General features: G+C 43.0%; 1 protein-coding gene across 6 annotated transcripts in view; it reads left to right on the top strand.

Moving 5' to 3' along the window:
* Positions 1-22,313, top strand: part of NEB (nebulin) — a 358,296-nt gene that overhangs the window by 205,681 nt on the left and 130,302 nt on the right. For 5 of the 6 annotated variants that reach the window (XM_060256972.1, XM_060256973.1, XM_060256976.1 and 2 more), the window contains 13 exons: positions 1,318-1,422; positions 1,540-1,647; positions 2,901-3,212; positions 4,081-4,284; positions 5,949-6,053; positions 8,312-8,419; positions 12,412-12,723; positions 15,780-15,983; positions 16,158-16,262; positions 17,791-17,898; positions 19,586-19,897; positions 20,752-20,955; positions 21,134-21,238. In XM_060256972.1, coding sequence (XP_060112955.1) covers positions 1,318-1,422; positions 1,540-1,647; positions 2,901-3,212; positions 4,081-4,284; positions 5,949-6,053; positions 8,312-8,419; positions 12,412-12,723; positions 15,780-15,983; positions 16,158-16,262; positions 17,791-17,898; positions 19,586-19,897; positions 20,752-20,955; positions 21,134-21,238 — 2,292 coding nt within the window. The remainder of the gene's footprint in view (positions 1-1,317; positions 1,423-1,539; positions 1,648-2,900; positions 3,213-4,080; positions 4,285-5,948; positions 6,054-8,311; positions 8,420-12,411; positions 12,724-15,779; positions 15,984-16,157; positions 16,263-17,790; positions 17,899-19,585; positions 19,898-20,751; positions 20,956-21,133; positions 21,239-22,313) is intronic. The other variant, XM_060256975.1, reaches the window with a different exon arrangement.

Genomic DNA, 22,313 nt, shown 5'->3' with positions numbered 1-22,313 from the left:
GTTTTCAAGAGCTCTAATCTGTCTATGATCCATTGCTGTTCTCTCTCGGGGAGTTCCACAAATGCATCTTCGATACTTGCTTCCATTGGAGTCGCATCTGATAGCAGATCTGATAAGTAAGAAACAGATTTATTGTTTGCAAAGACTTGGCAAACAGCAGAGTCCTTCTGGTTGACAACACTCATTGCTGCCCTAATGTTCTTCTTAGGGCTCATGCATGATCTGAGCCGGTGACTTTCTTCTTCATATCTCACTTCCGGGCAGAGAGGAGCCAAAACAGTGTTCATGTAAACACGGGTTGGAAAAATTCCTTTGGACATCAAGTGCCCTTTGTTTCTAAGAAGGATTGAGGAGATTCCCGAAGTACAGAAGGATAGTATAACTCTCTGAGGGCGTTTTCGCACTTACCTTTTACTGGCGCGAACACCCTCCTCACGCCGGCGGATCTGCAGGGATTTCCCACCAGAAGCGCCGGCGCAGCCAAAAGAGCCGGCAACTTCCGTCGCGGAGCCAGCTCAAACGGAAACCGCCAAGAAGCAGGAAAACGTTTGAGCTGGCTCCGCGACGGAAGTTGCCGGCTCTTTTGGCTGCGCCGGCGCTTCTGGTGGGAAATCCCTGCAGATCCGCCGGCGTGAGGAGGGTGTTCGCGCCAGTAAAAGATAAGTGCGAAAACGCCCTGAGCGTTTTCGCACTCACCTTCAGCCGGCGCGACGCCCCTCTTCACCGCGCAGGATCTGCGCGGATTTCGCACTTAAAGCCTCGGAGCAGCCGAAAGAGCCGGAAACTCCCGGCGCAAAAGCCGCGCAAACGGAAACTGCTTTTTGGCGGTTTACGTTTGCGCCGCAAAAGCGCCGGGAGTTTCCGGCTCATGAAAGATTCAGATTCTAGCTTCACTCTGCTCAGCCAAAACTCCTAAGTAGTTAATCTTAAAATAATAAATAAGCTTAAAAAAATAAGGGTTTAAAAACAATAAAATAGCTGGTGAGCGGAGGAACGTCTAGGACCGACACTGGAACCGGAACCCACGGAACAGACCTCCAGGGTCATATAGTCCAACCCCCTGCACAATCTGATGCTGATATACTCACAAACTTCTTGGTGTAAATTTTCTGGCCAGGTCATGAAATACATTATGACCCATATTCATCTAATATTGATTAAAATCAATCAATATAATATTGATAAAATTGATTGATTTTGCCTAAGGATTTGGTAGCAATAGCATCAATTTTCCTATTTTTTTCCTTGTGAAGCTGAATGGAAATGCTATGGTTTCCAAAAATAAAAGAGTAATGTTTGTTTTTTTGCTCCCCACAGAGGTTATACACTGAAGCCTGGGATAAAGACAAAACTACCATTCATGTAATGCCGGATACCCCAGAGATTCTGCTGGCGAAGGCCAATTCAGCCAACATTAGCCATGTAAGTTTGTTTTAAAGAGCTTTATAAACTATATGAGAGTCAATGTGAGATTTTGTGAAAGCATATGTACTTTCATGTACTCTTATTTTTTTTTAAAAAAAATACTCTCCTCTGTAGAGACTTTACATCGAAGGATGGGAAGAGGCCAAGAAGAAAGGCTATGACCTGAGACCCGATGCGATTTCAATTGTTGCTGCAAAGGCATCAAGAAACATAGCTAGTGATGTAAGTGATTATCACCCTTATGAATTTCAAAGTGACTACCGTATAAATAATAAACAGCAATAAAATGATAGAAATGTTAAGGATGGAAATTGGAGGTAAGTTCATCATAAGTCATGCTGAGCAAGGGACAGGGGGACCTGTGAAGAATCTGTGGGGAAAAGGAAATCAAATCCCCTCATCTCTTCCTGCTTATTGTTGCCAGGCCCCCTATTTTTACTGTTGCCTCTCTGCTTACCATGTCCACTGTCTCATTAGTGCTACAGTTTTCACATGGCATTTAGACAAGAACATCCCAATGACACTCAGACTAGCATATTCCTGAGGTAATAGTGCCTAATGCGGGAGTCCCCAGTGTGTTGCCCATGGGCACCAAAATCTTTCCTGGCACACACCAAGTGTTTTAGGAAGTGGGTGGGGCCAGGAGGACCTCTAGCTGGCCATTGGAGATGTGATTGGCTGTACAGATTAAAGTAATGTCATTTCAATGGCAGATGCCATACAATGTTGGTTTTATTCTCTCTCTCTCTTTCCTAGTGTATTTTTTCAGTTATCCCTCCTCTCCCCTGAACTTGGGCTTCCTCTGTGTGGATGGTTGTGCTTCCATCCTGTGGTAGCCATTTTCTGGTTGGCTCTGCCTCCTGTGGCGGAATTTTAAAGTTGCTCACAGGTTCAAAAAGGCTGGGGATCCCTGGCCTAATGTAGTGAACACTGAGAAATTATAGGTGTTGATTAAAAATACTGTATGGGCATTTTCGCACTGACCTTAATCGGTAGCGACGCCCCTCTTCACCGCGCAGGATCTGTGCGGATTTCGCACTAATTGCCGCGGAGCACCCGGAAAAGCTGGAAAGTCCCACGGCTTTTGCGGCGCAAACGGAAACTGCCAAAAAACAGTTTCCATTTGCGCCGCAAAAGCCACGAGACTTTCCGGCTCTTCCGGGTGCTCCGCGGCAATTAGTGCGAAATCCACGCAGATCCTGCGTGGTGAAGAGGGCGTTGCTGCCGATTAAGGTCAGTGCGAAAATGCCCTATATGTCACTGGGGTTGAACGATTTCCTGATCTGTGCAAACACTGTTACTTTGAAAAATGCTTTCAATGGTTTAGTTATTAAACTGATACAGAACAAAATGTTGCTAGTAGCATGCTTGAGTTTCATTTTGGCAAATGTTTTTGTTTCATTTTATATGAATTTGCTCGCCGTTTTTCATTAGTGTTAAGAATAGCTCTAAAAGTTGTCTTCTTTCCTTTACAGTATAAATACAAACAAGCATACGAGAAGCAGAGGGGACACTATATTGGTGTCCGAAAACTTCAAGAGGATCCCAAGCTGGTGTGGTTTGCACATGTAGCCAAGATGCAGAGTGACAGAGAGTACAAAAAAGACTTTGAGAAATGGAAAACAAAGATCCATAGTCCAGTTGACATGCTGTCAGTCTTGCTGGCTAAGAATTGTCAGAAGTTGGTCAGTGATGTGGATTACCGCCGTCACCTGCATGAGTGGACTTGCCTTCCAGATCAGAATGATGTCATTCATGCAAAGAAAGTTTATGAGTTGCAAAGTGAGGTATGTAAAAACATATATAAATGCTCCTCTGCTGGCAGAGGAGGGAAATGATTTTTACTGATTGTCCCTCCTTATCATGCCTTGTGCTATTCTTGGGATCCCCTGGAGCAGTATTTTGAGACACGGAGGCTGCTGCAGGAAAGGAAACTGGGACAATCCCATTCTTTAAATGCAGCTCTCCTTACATTACTTGGGATCCAGCCCTGAATTATGATCTGTCTAAACCTAGGAATACCAGCTGGAGTGTCTTGTGAATAAATAGAAATGTACATAAAAACTATTTTTTTTGTCCCAAGGGGAAGTTACATTTGATCTACAATGGCAATTAAGGTCAAATTTCAATGCACTATTTTGATTATCCACATTTGACTGGAACTTTCAGGCAAAATACTTTAAATTTCAACACTTTGTTCTTGTACTGCAACAGATTATTTATATTTGAAATCACCTTTAGAGTTATAGGGCCAGATAGCAGGGTAGAACTGATACCTAGTTTCCAAGTTTCAGAATGAGATAGATCATATGAGAGCATGAGATGGCAGACTAGTAAAGCTAGTCAAATACTAGTGGCAACCAAAAAAAGCTGAAGAGAGAACAGCTTGCCTTAATGCAGAGCTCCATTTGAGCCCTGAGGTGCCCATGGAGTTTGTGCGCATGCAGCTACCCTATCTACCACAGTGTAAAGGTCCCTCCACTGAAATGAGTGGAGAAACCCTTGTGTTAGGAAGAGCACAGTTGGTACATCAAAACCTTCATGCTTGCAAGGATGTTGGGGACACTGGTTTTTTAAAAAAGCATCTGCTTATATGGAAGTGCCTCTCCTCATCTGTCTGACTTCTATGAAATGTATCTGTTTTCTTCTTCCCAGAATGCATACAAGGCAGACCTGGAGTGGCTGCGTGGTATTGGTTGGGTCCCACAGGGCTCCTTGGAAGTCCTCAAAGTGAAGAAAGCCCAGGAGATTCTGAATGACAGACTGTACCGTCAACGCCCAGACTCTATAAAATTTACTGCTATTGTTGACCCACCAGAAATTGTCTTAGCTAAGTCCAATGCTCTGCTTCAGAGTGGGGTAAGGAAAGTTTGTCTTTGGTCTTCTCTCTCCTTTTACATGCGCATATACTCTGGGGCCAAGAAAACCTCATGGGAAGCATTGCGCAGCATCAAGCACGATCTCATTTGGATCACATTTAGATCGTCTTCAAATCAAAAAATAGTTTTTTTCTGTTGTGATAGTGAGCCCTTAAAAAGATGGATGCAGGACATCTGTTTTCTTCATTTCAAAGCATGATGCTTTGGTAGATAGATTTTATATTGAATTAATGTTGCCAAAGAAGATTTTGTTCTTTGTTATCTGAATGGTGATAGAAAAGGATTTTTTATACGCACACCCCTTTCAGCTAGCGCGAACAATACATTTTGAGCGAGTATTTTGTAGGGGTCAGAGTGCCAGGTTAGTATTGGGAAGACTTAGATTCAGATTCGCTCACTGCCGTGAAGTTTCCTTGGCGGCCTTGGATCTGTAACTATCTCTCAGACTCACCTACCTCACAGAAGAGAATAAAATGGACTTTGCCCTGAGACCTTGTAGGAAAAGCAGTAAAAAATGCTAATAAATACTTGCAGTAACTATTTTAATTTTTCTGATAATGCAAATAGCTATTACAATTTTAGAGTCCCCACTGCTCTCAGAAATACACCGGTCCTGTCAGCAGGTCAGTACAGAGCATGAGCCAGCTGGAGTAGAGTGATACATTACCTGGAAAAATCAAGACAGGAAGCAAATCATCCTTGAGCTGTCACTTCTCCTCTGACGGAAGATCTGGCTTTTGAGCCAAAGGCACCAAATTGAGCAAATATCAAATTGAGGGCCATAGGGCCCTAAAGCTTCCATTCCACAGCTGGGCATATTATTGGTGAACTGGTTTGTGGTGGGAACTAGAGAATAAATCCAAACAAGAGGATACGTGGTGGCTCACAGTGCTAGAGGTGCGCAGCAATGTGTCCCTTCGTCTTGTCTTAGTCTTTGCCCGTCTTTGGAAGCTCAAAGGGATGAGACTGATCCATCCCTCAGCACAAGGACAAGGGATGTACAGGGGAGTGTAAGTTAACTCTAGCTATGACTGTTTCAGGTTTGGTTTTCTCTTGCCAATTCTTTACTATAAAATACTCCTAACTATATGTGCTTTCTACTAGATGAAACATTTAGTGGATTAGAGCTCTTTTAGAATCCCAAGCATTTGATCCTTGGGAGAGATGGAATTCTTTGCCTAAACTACTCCAGCCCATGGACCACTAAGCCACACAAAGAAACTGACAATCTTGGAAGGACAGCTCCATTTCAAGAACATCCCACAAGAAAAGGAAGGAAGTGAGAAACTGGGGAACAGTGAGCCCGACTCTTCTCTCACACATGTACTAGCTGAGGTGAACCAGAGATCATCTCTTCCAGTATTATACTGGGACATTCCCAAAAATGGAAACCTCTCTGGTGGTAGCACACTACCTGGTTCTGATCCAGTTTGGACAAGAGAAACTCAGATTAGATAAAGGTTTTCCCATGAATCCATCTCCTCGTTGATTTAGCTCAGACACTAAGTCAGGACAGCAGATGAAAGAGTGTGAACTGAATGCCAGGAGAGACCAAGATCATGATATTATATGGGAAGTTATGACCGCTGTTAGCAGCAAAGCATGTTGTAACAATCTGTGTCTGAGTGTTTTGTTTTTCATTAGGCTTTATATCGTGAACTCTGGGATAAAGAAAAGACACAATTCACCCTTCCAGTTGATACGCCTGAGATGGTGCTGTCCAAAATGAATGCTCTGAACATCAGCAAAGTAAGAACTTAAATATGAATGCATCTATACACTAGATAAAGCATCTGGCAGGGCTTGTGTACTTGTAAAATTCTTATGTGCTTGGAATCAAGTTATCCAGTTGTGAGATATTAAATTTCAGTTGGTGCCAAACACAAAAGTCTCATTGTCGAACATGCTCAGATAACTGTAACGCATAGATTGTGGAACGACTAAAAGGGATTGCCTACGTTGCAAGTGTAAATAAGGTAACATTTCCATAAAAGGTGATAATAAATTGTGAATAATGGATTTCACAGAAAGAATAATTTGATTTTAATGTTCACACCTAAAATCATTTGAGAATGAAGGTTGTTTGTGTCTGTATCCAAATAATGAAGTCTGATGCTGAATTGATTACACTCAGGATTGTGTAGTTCTGTTATTCTTCTTTCAAATTTATTTTTAGTCCCATACAGATTCTATGGCTCAGTTTGAAATAAGAACATAAGAGAAGCCATGTTGGATCAGGCCAATGGCCCATCCATTCCAACACTCTGAGTCACATAAGAACAGAAGAGAAGCCATGTTGGATCAGGCCAGTGGCCCCTCCAGTCCAACACTCTGAGTCACATAAGAATATAAGAGAAGCCCTGTTGGATCAGGGAAATGGCCCATCCAGTCCAACACTCTGTGTCACATAAGAACATAAGAGAAGCCCTGTTGGATCAGGGAAATGGCCCATCCAGTCCAACACTCTGAGTCACATAAGAACATAAGAGAAGCCCTGTTGGATCAGGGAAATGGCCCATCCAGTCCAACACTCTGTGTCACATAAGAGCATAAGAGAAGCCATGTTGGATCAGGCCAATGGCCCATCCAGTCCAACACTCTGTGTCACACAGTGGCAAAAAAATTTATATATACACACACACTGTGGCTAATAGCCACTGATGGACTTCTGCTCCATATCTTTATCCAAACCCCTCTTGAAGATGGCCATGCTCATGGCCGCCACCACCTCCTGTGGCAGTGAATTCCACATGTTAATAAATATAACACCAACATGGGAGGAGAGGAGCTTTCAAACCTTTTCCCTATGTGAATCTTTCCATAAGGTCCCAGGTTCAGTTCCAGCATTTCTTGTTAAAAGGATCCACTCACGGGTGATATAAAAATCCTCTGCTTGAGACTGGAGAGTTCCTGACCTTGATGGACCAATGATCTGATTTGGTATAAGGCAGCTTCCTACGCATGCTATTCTTGTATTCACTGAATAGTATTCCCTGAAGCTGTTTGCCTCTTCAGTTCTTGACTTCAATAGATTTTTACAAATGGGACCCCACAAGTCTTGGGGGGGGGGATCATTTGCTCCCCACTTTCTTTCCAAGTCCAGCATGGTCCTAGGCTTTCTGACAGCCACCGTGAGGTCCAACATGGAACCCTGGGCTGTATGGAAACTGCCACCAGGCCTTGTGCAGCCCCCAGTGCAGCCCTGAGCTCAGTGCAGAGTTCTGGGCTGTGGGATTGTTGCCAGGCAGCAGCCACCAGTGGGCATGGTGCAGCCCCCAGACTCTCTACGGGCTGCAGCACTGCTGATGGACCCAGCCTGCACTGCCAACAGCAGTATGCCCAGCGTGGTTTCTCAGCTTTGATGGCAGCATGCCCAGCACAGCTTCCAGGCTGCATCATTGAAAGCATGCCCACAGGGACCATTGCAGAGCCTTGGGCTGTGCCACAGCTGGGGCCAGTGCAGGTTCTGGGCTAGATCCAGTGTGGAGCTCTGGTGCCGTTGCCATTGACTGGCAGATATACGTGTGTCCTCTGCACACGCACAGAGAACACTGTTTTTATTTTTATGGGGATTTAGATCTCTCTATGTATTTTTTAAATTTATTTTTTTTCCTGCAAACTTGGGCGAATTCCTCAAGTTTGCTGAAAAATTGCATTAGCTTCCGTGTGGCCTCAAACCATGAATTTAGCTAACCGCAGAAGGAGGCCACAGTTGGCTATTAGAATATAAGATACTTGGGCATAGTCTGAAAATACTTTTTTAGTACATAGGTGTATGCAAAAATATAAATTTGAGCATTTTATCCTTGCAAGTAATCTTTGTTATGAGGGACTGCTTGGGGTGGGGGGGGAATCACTAAACGGTGACATTTTCCTATCATAAATGATTCCTTACTCTCACCATCACTTGCAGTAAGGAGCACAACCTAAATGTCATACATACATGAGATAATATTCCTTTACTAAAATGATATGCACTGATGTGGAGTTATTCACTTTCTCTGCAGAAACAGTATCAATCAGGCTGGGAAGAAGCCAAGAAAAAAGGTTATGACTTAAGATTAGATGCTATTGCAATCCAGCATGCCAAGGCTTCTAGAAATATCGTCAGTGAGGTATTACTGTCACATTCTTTTTTTCCTGTATTATTACACTATATTACATGGCTGTATGTGTCGAGTAAATGACTAACGGTAAAAAGCTGCTTTCAGATTATGACTTGGCATTTGCTGAAAAATGGCTTTAGCTTCCATGTGGCCTCAGTTTGGTGTAGTGGTTAAGTGTGTGGACTCTTACCTGGGAGAACCGGGTTTGATTCCCCACTCCTCCACTTGCACCTGCTGGAATGGCCTTGGGTCAGCCATAGCTCTGGCAGAGGTTGTCCTTGAAAGGGCAGCTGCTGGGAGAGCCCTCTCGGCCCCACCCACCTCACAGGGTGTCTGTTGTGGGGGAGGAAGGGAAAGGAGATTGTGAGCCGCTCTGAGACTCTTCGGAGTGGAGGGCGGGATATAAATCCAATATCTTCTTCTTCATCATCTTCTACTACTGGGATGAGCCCTCATATGTTTTAAGATGCCCATTACTAAGTTTTTTTCATCCACAATTGGCTATTACCAGCCAATATGTTTTCAACACTTTCAGTTGAACGATTTCAACATAATGGCAGGCCAGTTTTTAAGCAATAAATTCAGTCTTATTCCCACCCCCCACCCTGAACTACAAGAACGGCAATGATGGAGCAAATTAACAGTTGACTTTGCTCACCACTTTGCCTTCCAGCTCATAGCTAATGAGGCATGCTTCACTCTTAATTGGGCAGCTCAGATATACTGATCTACCAGGATGTAAAGCAAAAACAAAACACACTAACTGTGAAGGGGAGAGCCAGTTTGGTGTAGTGGTGAAGTGTGCGGAGTCTTATCTGGGAGAACCGGGTTTGATTCCCCACTCCTCCACTTGCACCTGCTGGCATGGCCTTGGGTCAGCCATAGCTCTGGCAGAGGTTGTCCTTGAAAGGGCAGCTGCTGTGAGAGTCCTCTCCAGCCCCACCCACCTCACAGGGTGTTTGTTGTGGGGGAGGAAGGTAAAGGAGATTGTGAGCCGCTCTGAGACTCTTCAGAGTGGAAGGTGGGATATAAATCCAATATCTTCTTCATCTAAGGAGATGATGGAAAACTGTGAGTGGCTGTTGTGGAAAAGCATACTGTGTATTTGTCTATAAATTCTATAATTTGTAGGCAACACATGCGTAGTACCTGGCCACTGATAAAATGTGAAATGGGTTTCAGGTGACAAAGTTAAAAACAAAGCATGATAGTGACATCCATCCATCATGGTGAATTTCTGGCATCTGGAAATACTTATATACTGTGTCTGAACATGGAAATGATATTCTTGGTGTTAGTGGCGGTAGCCTCTACAGACGTATATTGTGGCATTATGTAACCTGTTAGTGCTGATCCATTGTTCATTTATTTATCTAGTCTGCTTTAATGAAATATCATTTTTGTAGAACATGTTTTATGAATTGTGAATTGCTTTAAATATTTTAGCAGAGAAGCAATTCATAAATATTAACCAACCTTAAGTAAATCAATCAATCCATCAATCAATTTTTTTCAGACCAGTTTCACACAGATTGGAGTGGGATTCATTATATGCGCCAAGAGACTTCCAAAATTAAAAACTATACAGATTAATCAAACATACTCTTCTCCTGGAGAATCTTCCACTAATGGAAGTTGTGTTCTACTCACGAAAGGAATCTTCTGCTCAAGGAAAATTCCGGTTCCGGGAAGGAGACTTCCTACATGGGAAGATTCTTTGAGGAGTGAAACGGCACCTAGCTTAATGATCAACATTAAATACAGAATTTTAAAATGCAATTAAAATTGTAGCAATCTACACATTTGGAAAAATGCCTGTTTACTTACATTTCTGTTATTAGTATAAGTTCTAAGAAGGCTGAAGAAGAAGCTGTTGGGAGCAGCCAATTTTTCTTTAACCAATTAGAAGGCCTTCTGAAGAAAACATTCTTTTTTGGCATGTCTATATTGAATTAATACCCATTTAGCCCACTATAAATATGTACATATAACTATAGTATTAGAGTAATAAAAATTTAGTACATGGTTAGGTGGTTGTGGGAAGTGCCATGAGGTTGCACCATACGGCTATGGTGACCATTCATGGGGTTTTCAAGTCAATAAAGGTACAGAGTTGGTTTGCCACGGCCCCTGACCCTGGACTTCCTTAGTGGCCTCCCGTCCGAGTGTGAACCAGGGCTGTCCTCAGCTTGCTTCTGAGATATGATGAGATTATCCCAGAGTTTGTTCCCTCTAATCTTTCAGGATTAATGTCAGTCAGATTGGCATAAAGCAGTCATAAATTCCACCGAGACATTAGGTTTTTCTTCAGAAGGCCTTCTAATCAGTTAGAACAAAATTGGCTGCTCCCAACAGCTTCTTCTTCAGCCTTCTGAGAACTTATACTAAAAACAGAAATGTAAGCAAACAGGCATTTTTCCAAGTGTGTAGATTGCTACAATTTTAATTGCATTTTAAAATTCTGGGGCACCATAGACGTATGGTGCAACTTGATGGCACTTCCCACAACCACCAAACCATGTACTAAATTTTTATTACCGTATTTGCCGGCGTATAAGATGACTTTTTTGCCCTGAAAAACATGCCTCCAAGTGGGGGGGTCGTCTTATACGCCGGGTGCCCATAGTGGCCTCCCGATGCCCGCCCACCTCATTCATATCTCCGCGATGAGGTTGTTGAGGGAGAGCCGGCGCTCTGACAGCTTACAATCTCATGGCCGGCGGAAGCGAATCGCCGAGACGGAGGTGCCCGCCCTCTGCCGAGCGGAAGTTTGGCACTTTTTTTACAGCCAGAGAGGCTGGCACGACTCTAGGCAGCCGGGTGGGATCATGGGCAAAGCTTCGCCCTATCGACGGCGGGAGATCCTGCGCCTCCGCCCCGTTGCATTAGGAGTCGCGCATCGACGAAGCACGGAGGAGGCGGCGGCGAGCCGGGCGTGCAGGGAGCGAGCAGCGGGACGAGCCTTCTCTATATTTTGAGTGGAAATGTTGGGGGGTCGTCATATACGCCCAGTCGTCGTATACGCCGGCAAATATGGTACTCTAATTCTATAGTTATATATACATATATATATATATATATATATATATATATATATATATATATATATATATATATATATATATATATATATATATATATATATATCTCGGGCTAAATGGGTATTAATTCTATGTAGACATGCCAAAAAAGAATGTTCTCTCCCCAAGCCTTTCTGTATCTTGGTATAGACCAGGCAAAATCACTCATCAAGCAGAGAGTAATAGACACCAAAAGACAAAAGGATATTCTCAGTTCCCCAGGTTATATCTCTCCAACAAACACCAGATATATAGCTGCTCCTGCAGCCTATTTACATTTTCTTGAATCTAGTAACTCTAGAAGGGCATTTACTTTAGCCAGAAGTATGTCCTTGCCATCTGCTCTATAGGAGGGGAGGTTTAAAGGGATCCCTTACACACAGGCTCTGTTTTTGCCCCCTACATGAAATAGACTCCCTTTACACTGCTTATACCATAAGGCGATCTGCATGGAGACTATTAGTCTGTTGTTAGAACAATTTCCTGGTAGATCAAATAAAATTAAACTTGACTACCTCCTGACCAATAAGAACCATCAGGCAACAAGACAGGTGGCCAGATTCTGTGCCCAAGTCCTCAAGGAACATAAAACATGAGGCAGATAGACTAAGTTTTAATTTTCTAATTCCTAAATGAATTTTATGGCTGTTTTATTCTATCCCTTTCTTATAGTCACAGATACCCAATTTTATGAATGCTTCTGATGGTTTCATTTCATGTGTTGTAGCTAAATGCTTCATATGAATTAAGTGTGCTGGTCACTGACTGTAACAATAAACTTGACTTGATGCGATGAGATTGGGCTAGTCTGGGCCACCTATGTCAGGAAGTACGTGGGCTGCATTTTTAAAAAATCCTGGATGATCCTTACTAAGCATCAGGTGAAAATTCTCATTGTGTTTTTCTTTAAAATGCCATTAGTATAAGTACAAAGAAGGCTACCGTAAGCAACTTGGACACCATGTGGGATGCAGAGACATCTATGATGACCCCAAGCTGGTACTGGCGATGCATGTAGCTAAACTGCAAAGTGACCGGGTGTACAAGAAAGATTTTGAGAAATGGAAGACTAAGTTCAATAGCCCTGTGGACATGCTATCCATCTTGTTGGCCAAGAACTGTCAGAAACTGGTCAGTGATATTGACTACCGCCATTACCTGCACCAATGGACCTGTCTGCCTGACCAGAATGATGTCATCCAAGCCAAGAAAGTATATGAGCTACAGAGTGATGTGAGTCAAAGCAATAATTCACCTTACGCTATAGATTTCTGTCTTTTGCCTCTTTTAATCCCTCGTGATCTTTGGTGAAGTGTTATTATTTATTTAGGATTTTATATCCTTCTTTTCTACTTGATGGACTCAAGAAACAGAAAAAAAATATTTAAAAAGAAAACACAACCCTATCTCTTAGCTCCAAGTAGACAGCCGTGTTGGTCTGAAGGAGAAGAACAAAGTAGGAGTCAAGTGGCACCTTTAAGATCATAAGAACATAAGAGAAGCCATGTTGGATCAGGCCAATGGCCCATCCAGTCCAACACTTTGTGTCACAAAAGAACATAAGAGAAGCCATGTTAGATCAGGCTAGTGGCCCATCCAGTCCAACACTCTGTGTCACAGAAGAACATAAGAGAAGCCATGTTGGATCAGGGCAATGGCCCATCCAGACCAACACTCTGAGTCACATAAGAACATAAGAGAAGCCATGTTGGATCAGGCCAATGGCCCATCCAGTCCAGCACTCTGTGTCACACAGTGGCAAAATTTTTTATATATATATACACACACACACACACACACACACACACTGTGGCTAATAGCCACTGATGGGCCTCTGCTCCATATTTTTATCTAAACCCCTCTTGAAGGAGCCTATGCTTGTGGCCGCCACCACCTCCTGTGGCAGTGAATTCCACATGTTAATCACCCTTTGGGTGAAGAAGTACTTCCTTTTATCCGTTTTAACCTGTCTGCTCAGCAATTTCATCAAATGCCCACGAGTTCTTGTATTGTGAGAAAGGGAGAAAAGTACTTCTTTTATACAACAAAGTTTTATTCAGAAGTAAGCTATCGTATGCAGGCATACTCCTTCCAATGAGGGGATAAGGTGCGGTGGGTGAGAACATAGTGGGTGAGAACATAGGTACTAGTCTATAGCCGTGAGCTATAGACTAGCCGCCAGGAGCAATGCTTGCAATCCTTTAGGATTTTCAAGGCAACATAAATTTAGAGGCAGTTTGCCATTGCCTGCCTTTGTGTAATAACCTTAAAGCTCCTTGTTGGTCTCCCATCCAAGTACTTACCAGGGCTGACCTTGCTGAGTTTCTGAGATCTGAGGAGTTGGGCTAGCCTGGGCTTACCAGGTACAAATGTCAGTCCCTGCTACAGAGGAGAAAACAGAAGCTCAGCCTCAATCTCATACAGCTGGCTAGATGATATTTCTCACCTTCCTCCCCTGCCAGAAAACCTGTGGCCACAAATGGCTCTGTGGTGATTTAAGATGGCTGTTTATTTTAAGCAGACTTAAGCAGCCTTAAAACCAACACCTGCAAAGGAGGGTCCACTCCACACACCCTTACTTTGCTTATTGAAGGTGGATGGATAGCCAGCATGACCAGTTGTGACACAGGACGGTGGCTCAGTGGTAGAGCATCTGCTTGGGAAGCAGAAGGTCCCAGGTTCAATCCCCGGCATCTCCAAAAAAGGGTCCAGGCAAATAGGTGTGAAAAACCTCAGCTTGAGACCCTGGAGAGCCATGAATGGGGCTGTGGCTCAGTGGTAGAACATCTGCTTGGGAAGCAGAAGGTCCCAGGTTCAATCCCTGGCATCTCCAAAAAAGGGTCCAGGCAAATAGGTGTGAAAAACCTCAGTTTGAGACCCTGGAGAGCCGCTGCCAGTCTGAGAAGACAATACTGACTTTGATGGACCAAGGGTCTGATTCAGTATAAGGCAGCTTCATATAATCATATAATCAAAAAAGGATATCAAAAGTCCAATTACAACTCTCTACTCCATCACAGATGTATATGTTTAATCAGACATCCTTCTTTATAGTTCTCAGGTAGTGTAAACTTTATTAAAATATGCCTAAGGGAAGGTTCATATGACTTTTCAGATGTGTGATTGCCAAGGTCTACGTGTCTTTGTTCCATGTTGGTTATTGGAAGGAGATATTGAGAGTCAACTGTATGCTGTTATTCTGATAATTATCAAGATCATTTTATTGAAACAATGCAGAAATTATTTTTCCCAGAACATTGCTTTTATACATAACCATTCTGGTTTGAGATTCTCAGCACATTCCATAACCTGCTATTAAAAAGATGTAACATACTTGTATCTCCTTGCAGTCATATGAAGTAACCATTAAGAAGTTACTTTAAAATGGCATTTCAGAAGGTCTCCTAAATCCTGTATGCACAGAAGGGGCGCACTGTGGGCGGGGAGCCTCAATATTGCAGGCTTTTGGACAGATTTTCAAATATTCACCATGCCTGTATAATTAGTGTTTGCTCCCTTATTTCTGGGGAATATCAGAAGAACTAAAACAAATTTTAAATCTTTTGATGTAAGTGTTGGACTGAGAATATTTCTTCCATGTTGATCTTAGTCCCAACTGGATATTTAGGTCTCAAGCAGTTTGTTAAAATCTTAATATGTCCTCAGAAGCACAGTCACTGTCCTGGAAAGCCACTTTGGTGTAGTGGTTAAGTGTGCGGACTCTTATCTGGGAGAACTGGGTTTGATTCCCCACTCCTCCACTTGCACCTGCTGGAATGGCCTTGGGTCAGCCATAGCTCTGGCAGAGGTTGTCCTTGAAAGGGCAGCTGCTGGGAGAGCCCTCTCCAGCCCCACCCACCTCACAGGGTGTCTGTTGTGGGGGAGGAAGGGAAAGGAGATTGTGAGCCGCTCTGAGACTCTTCGGAGTGGAGGGCAGGATATAAATCCAATATCTTCATCTACCTCACAGGGTGTCTGTTGTGGGGGAGGAAGGTAAAGGAGATTGTGAGCCGCTCTGAGACTCTTCGGAGTGGAGGGCGGGATATAAATCCAATATCCAATCCAATATCCAATTATATGCTGCCTACACTGTCAATCAATGTCTATAAAGAGGAGCACAAGTACCTTAATGGAGTTGTATGGAAACAATTGTGGCAATCCAGACATGGACATTCAGTGCCTCTGTTCTCAGGAGAAGACAAATCAACTGCCTTCAGGCAGCAACATTCTTAATATGTTGAGGGTTAACTTCGGCTGTATTATAAATTGTATACCTGGCTCCTTCACAGAATGCTTACAAATCAGACCTGGAGTGGCTGCGTGGCGTTGGCTGGATGCCAGAGGGCTCTGTGGAAGTGCTCAAAGTGAAAAAAGCTCAAGAAATTCTGAATGACAGATTATATAAGCAGCGTCCAGACACACTGAAGTTTACCAGTATTGTTGACTCACCTCCTGTCGTTCTGGCTAAGATCAATTCTCAACAAATCAGTGAGGTAAACTAGGATTTTGTCTTTATTATATTCCTCACTATGTTCATTTTGATGGTGTGGTGCTGAAAACAGATGAGGTTGTGGTTTGAAAAACTGGGAAAAATAGGGTTGCGTGGCTGTGAAAAATAAGGATTTTCATAATTCAGTGAAACAATCCACTCTTTGTGCCTCTTCTAGCATCTGTATCGTGACGCCTGGGATAAAGAGAAGACACAGTTCCATCTTCCTGCTGATACTCCTGGAATGCTGCTGTCTAAAATGAATGCTGTGAATATCAGCAATGTAAGAAAATTAATTACAACGTCAAATGGGTCTTCTCTGCATTCGTATCCTTGGAGGCAGCACTGACAAGTCAAAGTAAAAGTCCCCAGGCATCTGCCCATAATACTGGCTATTGTGGCTATCCCCTCCTAGCGTATGCCTCTGTGGTCCCATTTAGAAGCCAAATTAGCTAATATTATCTAGTGGAAAGGGACAAGAAGCTCCATCAGCACATTCCTTTCCCTAGTGTTCTTTGCAAATATATCTATGCAAGGCTTTTTTTTTCTGGAAAAAGAGGTACCAGAACTCTCAAGAGAGAAATGGAGAAACATATAGGTGCCCCTCATGACTTTTAAACATTTTTGGAGAATATTGTTTCCACAAAGCGGTTCCAAAACTCCATTCTGCTTCGTTCTTCCAGAAAAAAAAGCCCTGTATCTATGTGTTTAGAAAATCTGTATGTTGCCTCTCCAACGACCTTCTCAAGGTGGCTACATATTAAATGTACAGTACAGAATTGCAGAGCTAGCTATGTGGGCTTCCTAATAGGGTTGCCAATCCCCAGGTGGGGGCAGGGGATCCCCCGGTTTGGAGACCCTCCCCCTGCTTCAGGGTCATCAGAGAGCGGGGGGAGGGGAGGAAAATGTCTACTGGGAACTCTATTATTCCCTAGGGAGATTTATTCTTATAGAAAATCATGGAGAATTGATCTGTGGGTATCTGGGGCTCTGGGGGGGACTGTTTTTTTTGGGTAGAGGCATCAAATTTTAGTATAGCATCTAGTGCCTCTCCCCCAAATGCCCCCCAAGTTTCAAAAAGTTTGGACCAGGGGGTCCAATTCTATGAGCCCCAAAAGAAGGTGCCCCTATCCTTCATTATTTCCTATGGAAGGAAGGCATTGAAAAGGTGTGCCGTCGCTTTAAATGTGATGGCCAGAACTCCCTTTGGAGTTCAATTATGCTTGTCACAGCCTTGATCTTGGCTCCACCCCTAATGTCTCCTGGCTCCACCCCCAAAGTCCCCAGATATTTCTTGAATTGGACTTGGCAACCCTACTTCCTAACCCTAAGGCATTTGAAGAATTCTAGGGAGGCAGTAAGTGGGATGAAGATGAGTTAAGGACTCTAACAAATGGGCCTCATCACCACAAATCTGGCTTGAAGTATATAGTTAGACAACATGAAGGTGAGAGCTAGAAAGCTTAAGATCACCGGGAAGAGATTTTTGTAGAGTGTGGTCATCATAAGAAGATTTCAAGACCTCCAGCCCTAACAAATAGCTATATGGGGAAAAAGCTTCACTTTCCTCTGCATCTTTAGCTAAATAGCTTTCTAGCTCTAGTTTTATGAATTCAGATTTCCACTGCCACAAATAAACAAAGATATGTGCCCATATGTATGTGAGCTATATTGATGCCATGTTTATATACATGCACATATCCTGACAGTACATTCACAGTGTTTACTTTTTAAAATGTATGGATGCTGTGGTTATTTTCATCTTGTATTTTATGACTACACTGAAAGTGGCACATTAATTTTGATTGCAGAAATGTTATACTGGAGCCTGGGATGAGGCCAAGGCAAAAGGTTATGACATAAGAGCTGATACCATTTCAATCAAGCATGCTAAAGCTTCCAGAGAAATTGCCAGCGAGGTACACTTTCAGTATTTTACATTTTACTTCTACGGCTTTATTTTTTATGTTGTGAAACTATCTGGCAGAAGTATATGTCTAGACAATCTAGTCTCGTATTTATTTAGCTGTAAACATATAGCCCTGCATGTTTGTTACAGTGCAAAAGTATCTTACCCGTTCCTTTCTTTTTATGATTTTTTAATGCTTTCTGAAGTTTTTTTTCTTCAGAATAATATTAAAGTTTAATATAGTCCATTAAATTGTAATGCCACCGAGATGGCTGTTGGAAGCCCTAGAATATATAATCTTGTAAATGATAATCTTTTATGCACTAATTAAAGTGGAGACTATTTCCTCCTGCTGCCAAACATTTCTTCAAAGGTTGCTTTTCATTAATGATTTAATGTTTTGTATTCATATATAAAATATGGACAGGGAGGGACACTGGCTCAGTGGTAGAGCATCTGCTTGGGAAGCAGAAGGTCCCAGGTTCAATCCCTGGCATCTCCAAAAAGGGGTCCAGGCAAATAGGTGTGAAAAACCTCAGCTTGAGACCCTGGAGAGCCATGAATGGGGCTGTGGCTCAGTGGTAGAGCATCTGTTTGGTAAGCAGAAGGTCCCAGGTTCAATCCCTGGCATCGCCAAAAAAGGGTCCAAGCAAATAGGTGTGAAAAACCTCAGCTTGAGACCCTGGAGAGCCATGAATGGGGCTGTGGCTCAGTGGTAGAGCATCTGCTTGGGAAGCAGAAGGTCCCAGGTTCAATCCCTGGCATCTCCAAAAAGGGGTCCAGGCAAATAGGTGTGAAAAACCTCAGCTTGAGACCCTGGAGAGCCATGAATGGGGCTGTGGCTCAGTGGTAGAGCATCTGCTTGGGAAGCAGAAGGTCCCAGGTTCAATCCCTGGCATCTCCAAAAAGGGGTCCAGGCAAATAGGTGTGAAAAACCTCAGCTTGAGACCCTGGAGAGCCATGAATGGGGCTGTGGCTCAGTGGTAGAGCATCTGCTTGGGAAGCAGAAGGTCCCAGGTTCAATCCCTGGCATCTCCAAAAAGGGGTCCAGGCAAATAGGTGTGAAAAACCTCAGCTTGAGACCCTGGAGAGCCATGAATGGGGCTGTGGCTCAGTGGTAGAGCATCTGCTTGGGAAGCAGAAGGTCCCAGGTTCAATCCCTGGCATCTCCAAAAAGGGGTCCAGGCAAATAGGCATGAAAAACCTTAGCTTGAGACCCTGGAGAGCTGCTGCCAGTCTGAGTAGACAATACTGACTCCGATGGGTCGAATGTCTGATTCAGTATAAGGCAGCTTCATATGTTCAAAAAATGTTGGAATAAATGCTTATATATCTTCCAGAGCAGGTTAAATATGATCGTATGTATTGTCTTTTCAAAATTCTACTTACGTAATCCCCATAATAGACATTAATTTTATTCCAAGTGTCTGATGACATTCAAAAGCTACCGTGACTATGGGGAGCTCGCCATCAGATCTGTTGGGTGAACCTTTTATGTTGTCCGTTTAGGCAATAATCCATAAATATTGTATAAACAAAAATATCTAATTTGGGAAGTTTTGATTATTCTGTTTTTACACTAAATATATTCATTGGTTGAAAATTCTCAGACTGCAACACTCAAAACTGCTACTTATAGGTTTTCATGGAAATTTGCTATTTGCACTTCTAATTTTCTTTCCTGCATTCCTGTAAAGTACAAGTACAAAGAAGCTCACGAGAAGCAGAAAGGTCACTACATTGGATGCCCTTCAGTAGCAGCGGACCCCAAATTATCATGGGCTGCCAAAGTACTGAAGATGCAAAATGACCGAGAGTATAAGAAGGCTTACAACAATTCAAAAGCCAAGATCGATATACCGGTTGATATGGTGGCAATCCAAGCAGCCAAACAATGCCAGTCTTTAGTAAGCAATGTTGAATACCGTCGTTATTTGCACCAATGGACTTGTCTGCCAGACCAGAATGACGTGATCCAGGCGAGAAAGGCCTATGAACTACAAAGTGATGTAAGTATATATAACAAGAGACACACAAATAATGGAAAGCGATAGAGGCTTTGGGATAGGTGGCAGCAAAAGATTTCTTATTGCTGTGCCTATTCTTGCTGTCATGTTCTTGATATGTGGTCAATGTAACAGTCATTTTTTTGTCATCAGAAAGACACTGCTGGCACAGAAGGAAGTGCAACCCCCCTGAATCTCCCCTCCAACATTTTATCTAGTAGGAAGGGAGTGTGGCAAAATGCTGTTTCCATGAGCTCTGGGTCACTCTTTGGATATAAGTTAGCATCTGAAATTTAACCTCCATATGGTAGTGGAATTATCATAGAATTTGATCATGACTAATATCACTCGTTTACACTGGAAATAATGTTCAGTATTTATTAATGTTAACAGTGATATTGTGATGCACTTGAATTATTAAAAAAGTAACTCACAAAAGTATCTTTAAATAGCTGAGTAATCATTTGGGGCGCTGTCATGCTGAGGTTTTGGGGCGCTGTCATGCTGTATCATGCATGGATTTGATGAGCTTTCTGCTCATTTCATTCATGAGGTTGCCAACAGCATTAATACGAAGTGAACCTCTGAGACCTTAATTTCTTTCTCCTAGTTTGATGTAGATCTAAAGTTAGTAATGACTAATTGGTTATATTGATTTTAATGGAACTTACAAAAGGTAGTAAAACTTTTGGCCCAGTCCAGAGAAAGTTAGTTGGGCTTAAGTTCCATTAAAACCAAGGTAACAAATCAGTCACTACTAACTTAAGTCTGACTTTCTTAACCACCCACACAGTGTTTTCTTTTGAGATAAATTTAAACTCTTTAAAATTGTTTTTCTCTGGAATTTTATTTTACAGGCTGTTTATAAATCAGATCTGGAATGGCTCCGGGGTGTCGGATGGGTACCACATGAGTCTGTGGAAGTAAAGAGGGTTAAGGCTGCCCAGGATATCTTGAATGAGAGACTATACCGCACGCCTCCTGACCGCCTGAAATTCACCAACATCGTTGACAGTCCAGAAATTGTCCTTGCTAAAATCAATGCTGAGCAACTCAGCCGTGTATGTAACTCCTTCCTCTACTGTGAATTTTAGTGTGTGTGTAATAAATAATACAACCAAACTTTTCTACTTCTTTGTAATGCCAAGCCGCAATTAGTATTCATTTAAATGGCTTTGGCACTCATAAAGTGAAAGTGCGCAAGAAGATAGACACACATATTGTTTTGTTTTTTTGTAGGCTAAATACAGAGAAGTCTGGGATAAAGATAAAACCATGATCCATGTGATGCCAGATACACCTGAAATCATGCTGTCCAGGGCTAATGCTGTCAACGTGAGCAATGTACGTATATCTACAATGCTTCTTTGGTTGATATCACTGGTATCAGTATTCGCGGTAAGGACTGCTTCAGATGTTCCAAGTGTCTCATAAGCAAGATTAATCACTGGTAACTGAAAATAGGTCAGGGTGTCCTTTCAGAAAAAGCAAATGTGTACAGATTTGTCATAGACGGCCATCCGTGCTGCAGGAGCCAAGGGGGGCTCTCCCGCATACTCACGCCAGGGAACCGAGCAGGCCAACCCTCACCCTCCTGAAGCCCGTGCGCGGCCCCCTCCCGCCGGGGCCCTTCCCTGTAGGTCCCTAGGCCCCACCCCCTCACTTGCTCCCCCTCCCCCGACGGCCAGGCCCCGACCTTCCACCCGCGGACAGTATATATATATGCAATCGTATATGCAATTTTTCTGCTCCATCCTACTCAATTTAAGACGCTGAGATTCTGTAAGATTTAAAGTGATAAAGTAATAAATGTACCTGCGCAACCATTTGGCGGACAGAATAGATGGCTATCATCAGTTTGCAAGTTGTTTATGGCTCTGTTTGGCCAGAAGTAAATTTCAAAAAGCCAAGGACACCTTCCATGTAATGCCTCTTACTAGGGCAATGTCACAAAATGATATGCAAGCTTTAAGGTTCATCAGGATTCTTCAAGATGTTACATTATTAAAGAGTGTGTGTGTGGGGAGAACAGATTTTTCAGGTAATAATTTTAAGAACCTGTCATGCCAGTATATGCTGATTTCCACCGTTGTGTCCTAGGCTCAAATGGGAGAACTGTTACTTTGGTGGGAAGCCAAACAAGCCAGAGCTTGAACTCCACACCAGGGTTCCAGAGAAGTCCTAAGCGTGCCCAATCAGGGGAAGGTGAAACATAAGTAGCCAATCAACATCCAGGCTCATACTGTACCCTGATAGGCCCTTAGGGCCCTGTAAATAGCCAATCCGTGTAGATAGTGAAGGACCAATCAGAAGGGGGCAAGAATTGTATAAAGGAGCGGGAAGTTTGAACGGGTGTGTGTGTTCCTGAAGTAAAGCTTGCTGAAATCACTCTTCGACTCTGGTCTCTTACTGCGCCGAC

This window comes from Heteronotia binoei, chromosome 16, assembly GCF_032191835.1.
Source record: "Heteronotia binoei isolate CCM8104 ecotype False Entrance Well chromosome 16, APGP_CSIRO_Hbin_v1, whole genome shotgun sequence".
NCBI lineage: Eukaryota > Metazoa > Chordata > Lepidosauria > Squamata > Gekkonidae > Heteronotia > Heteronotia binoei.
The sequence above is the reverse complement of the archived record's forward strand: the minus strand, read 5'-3'. Positions and strand labels throughout refer to the sequence as shown.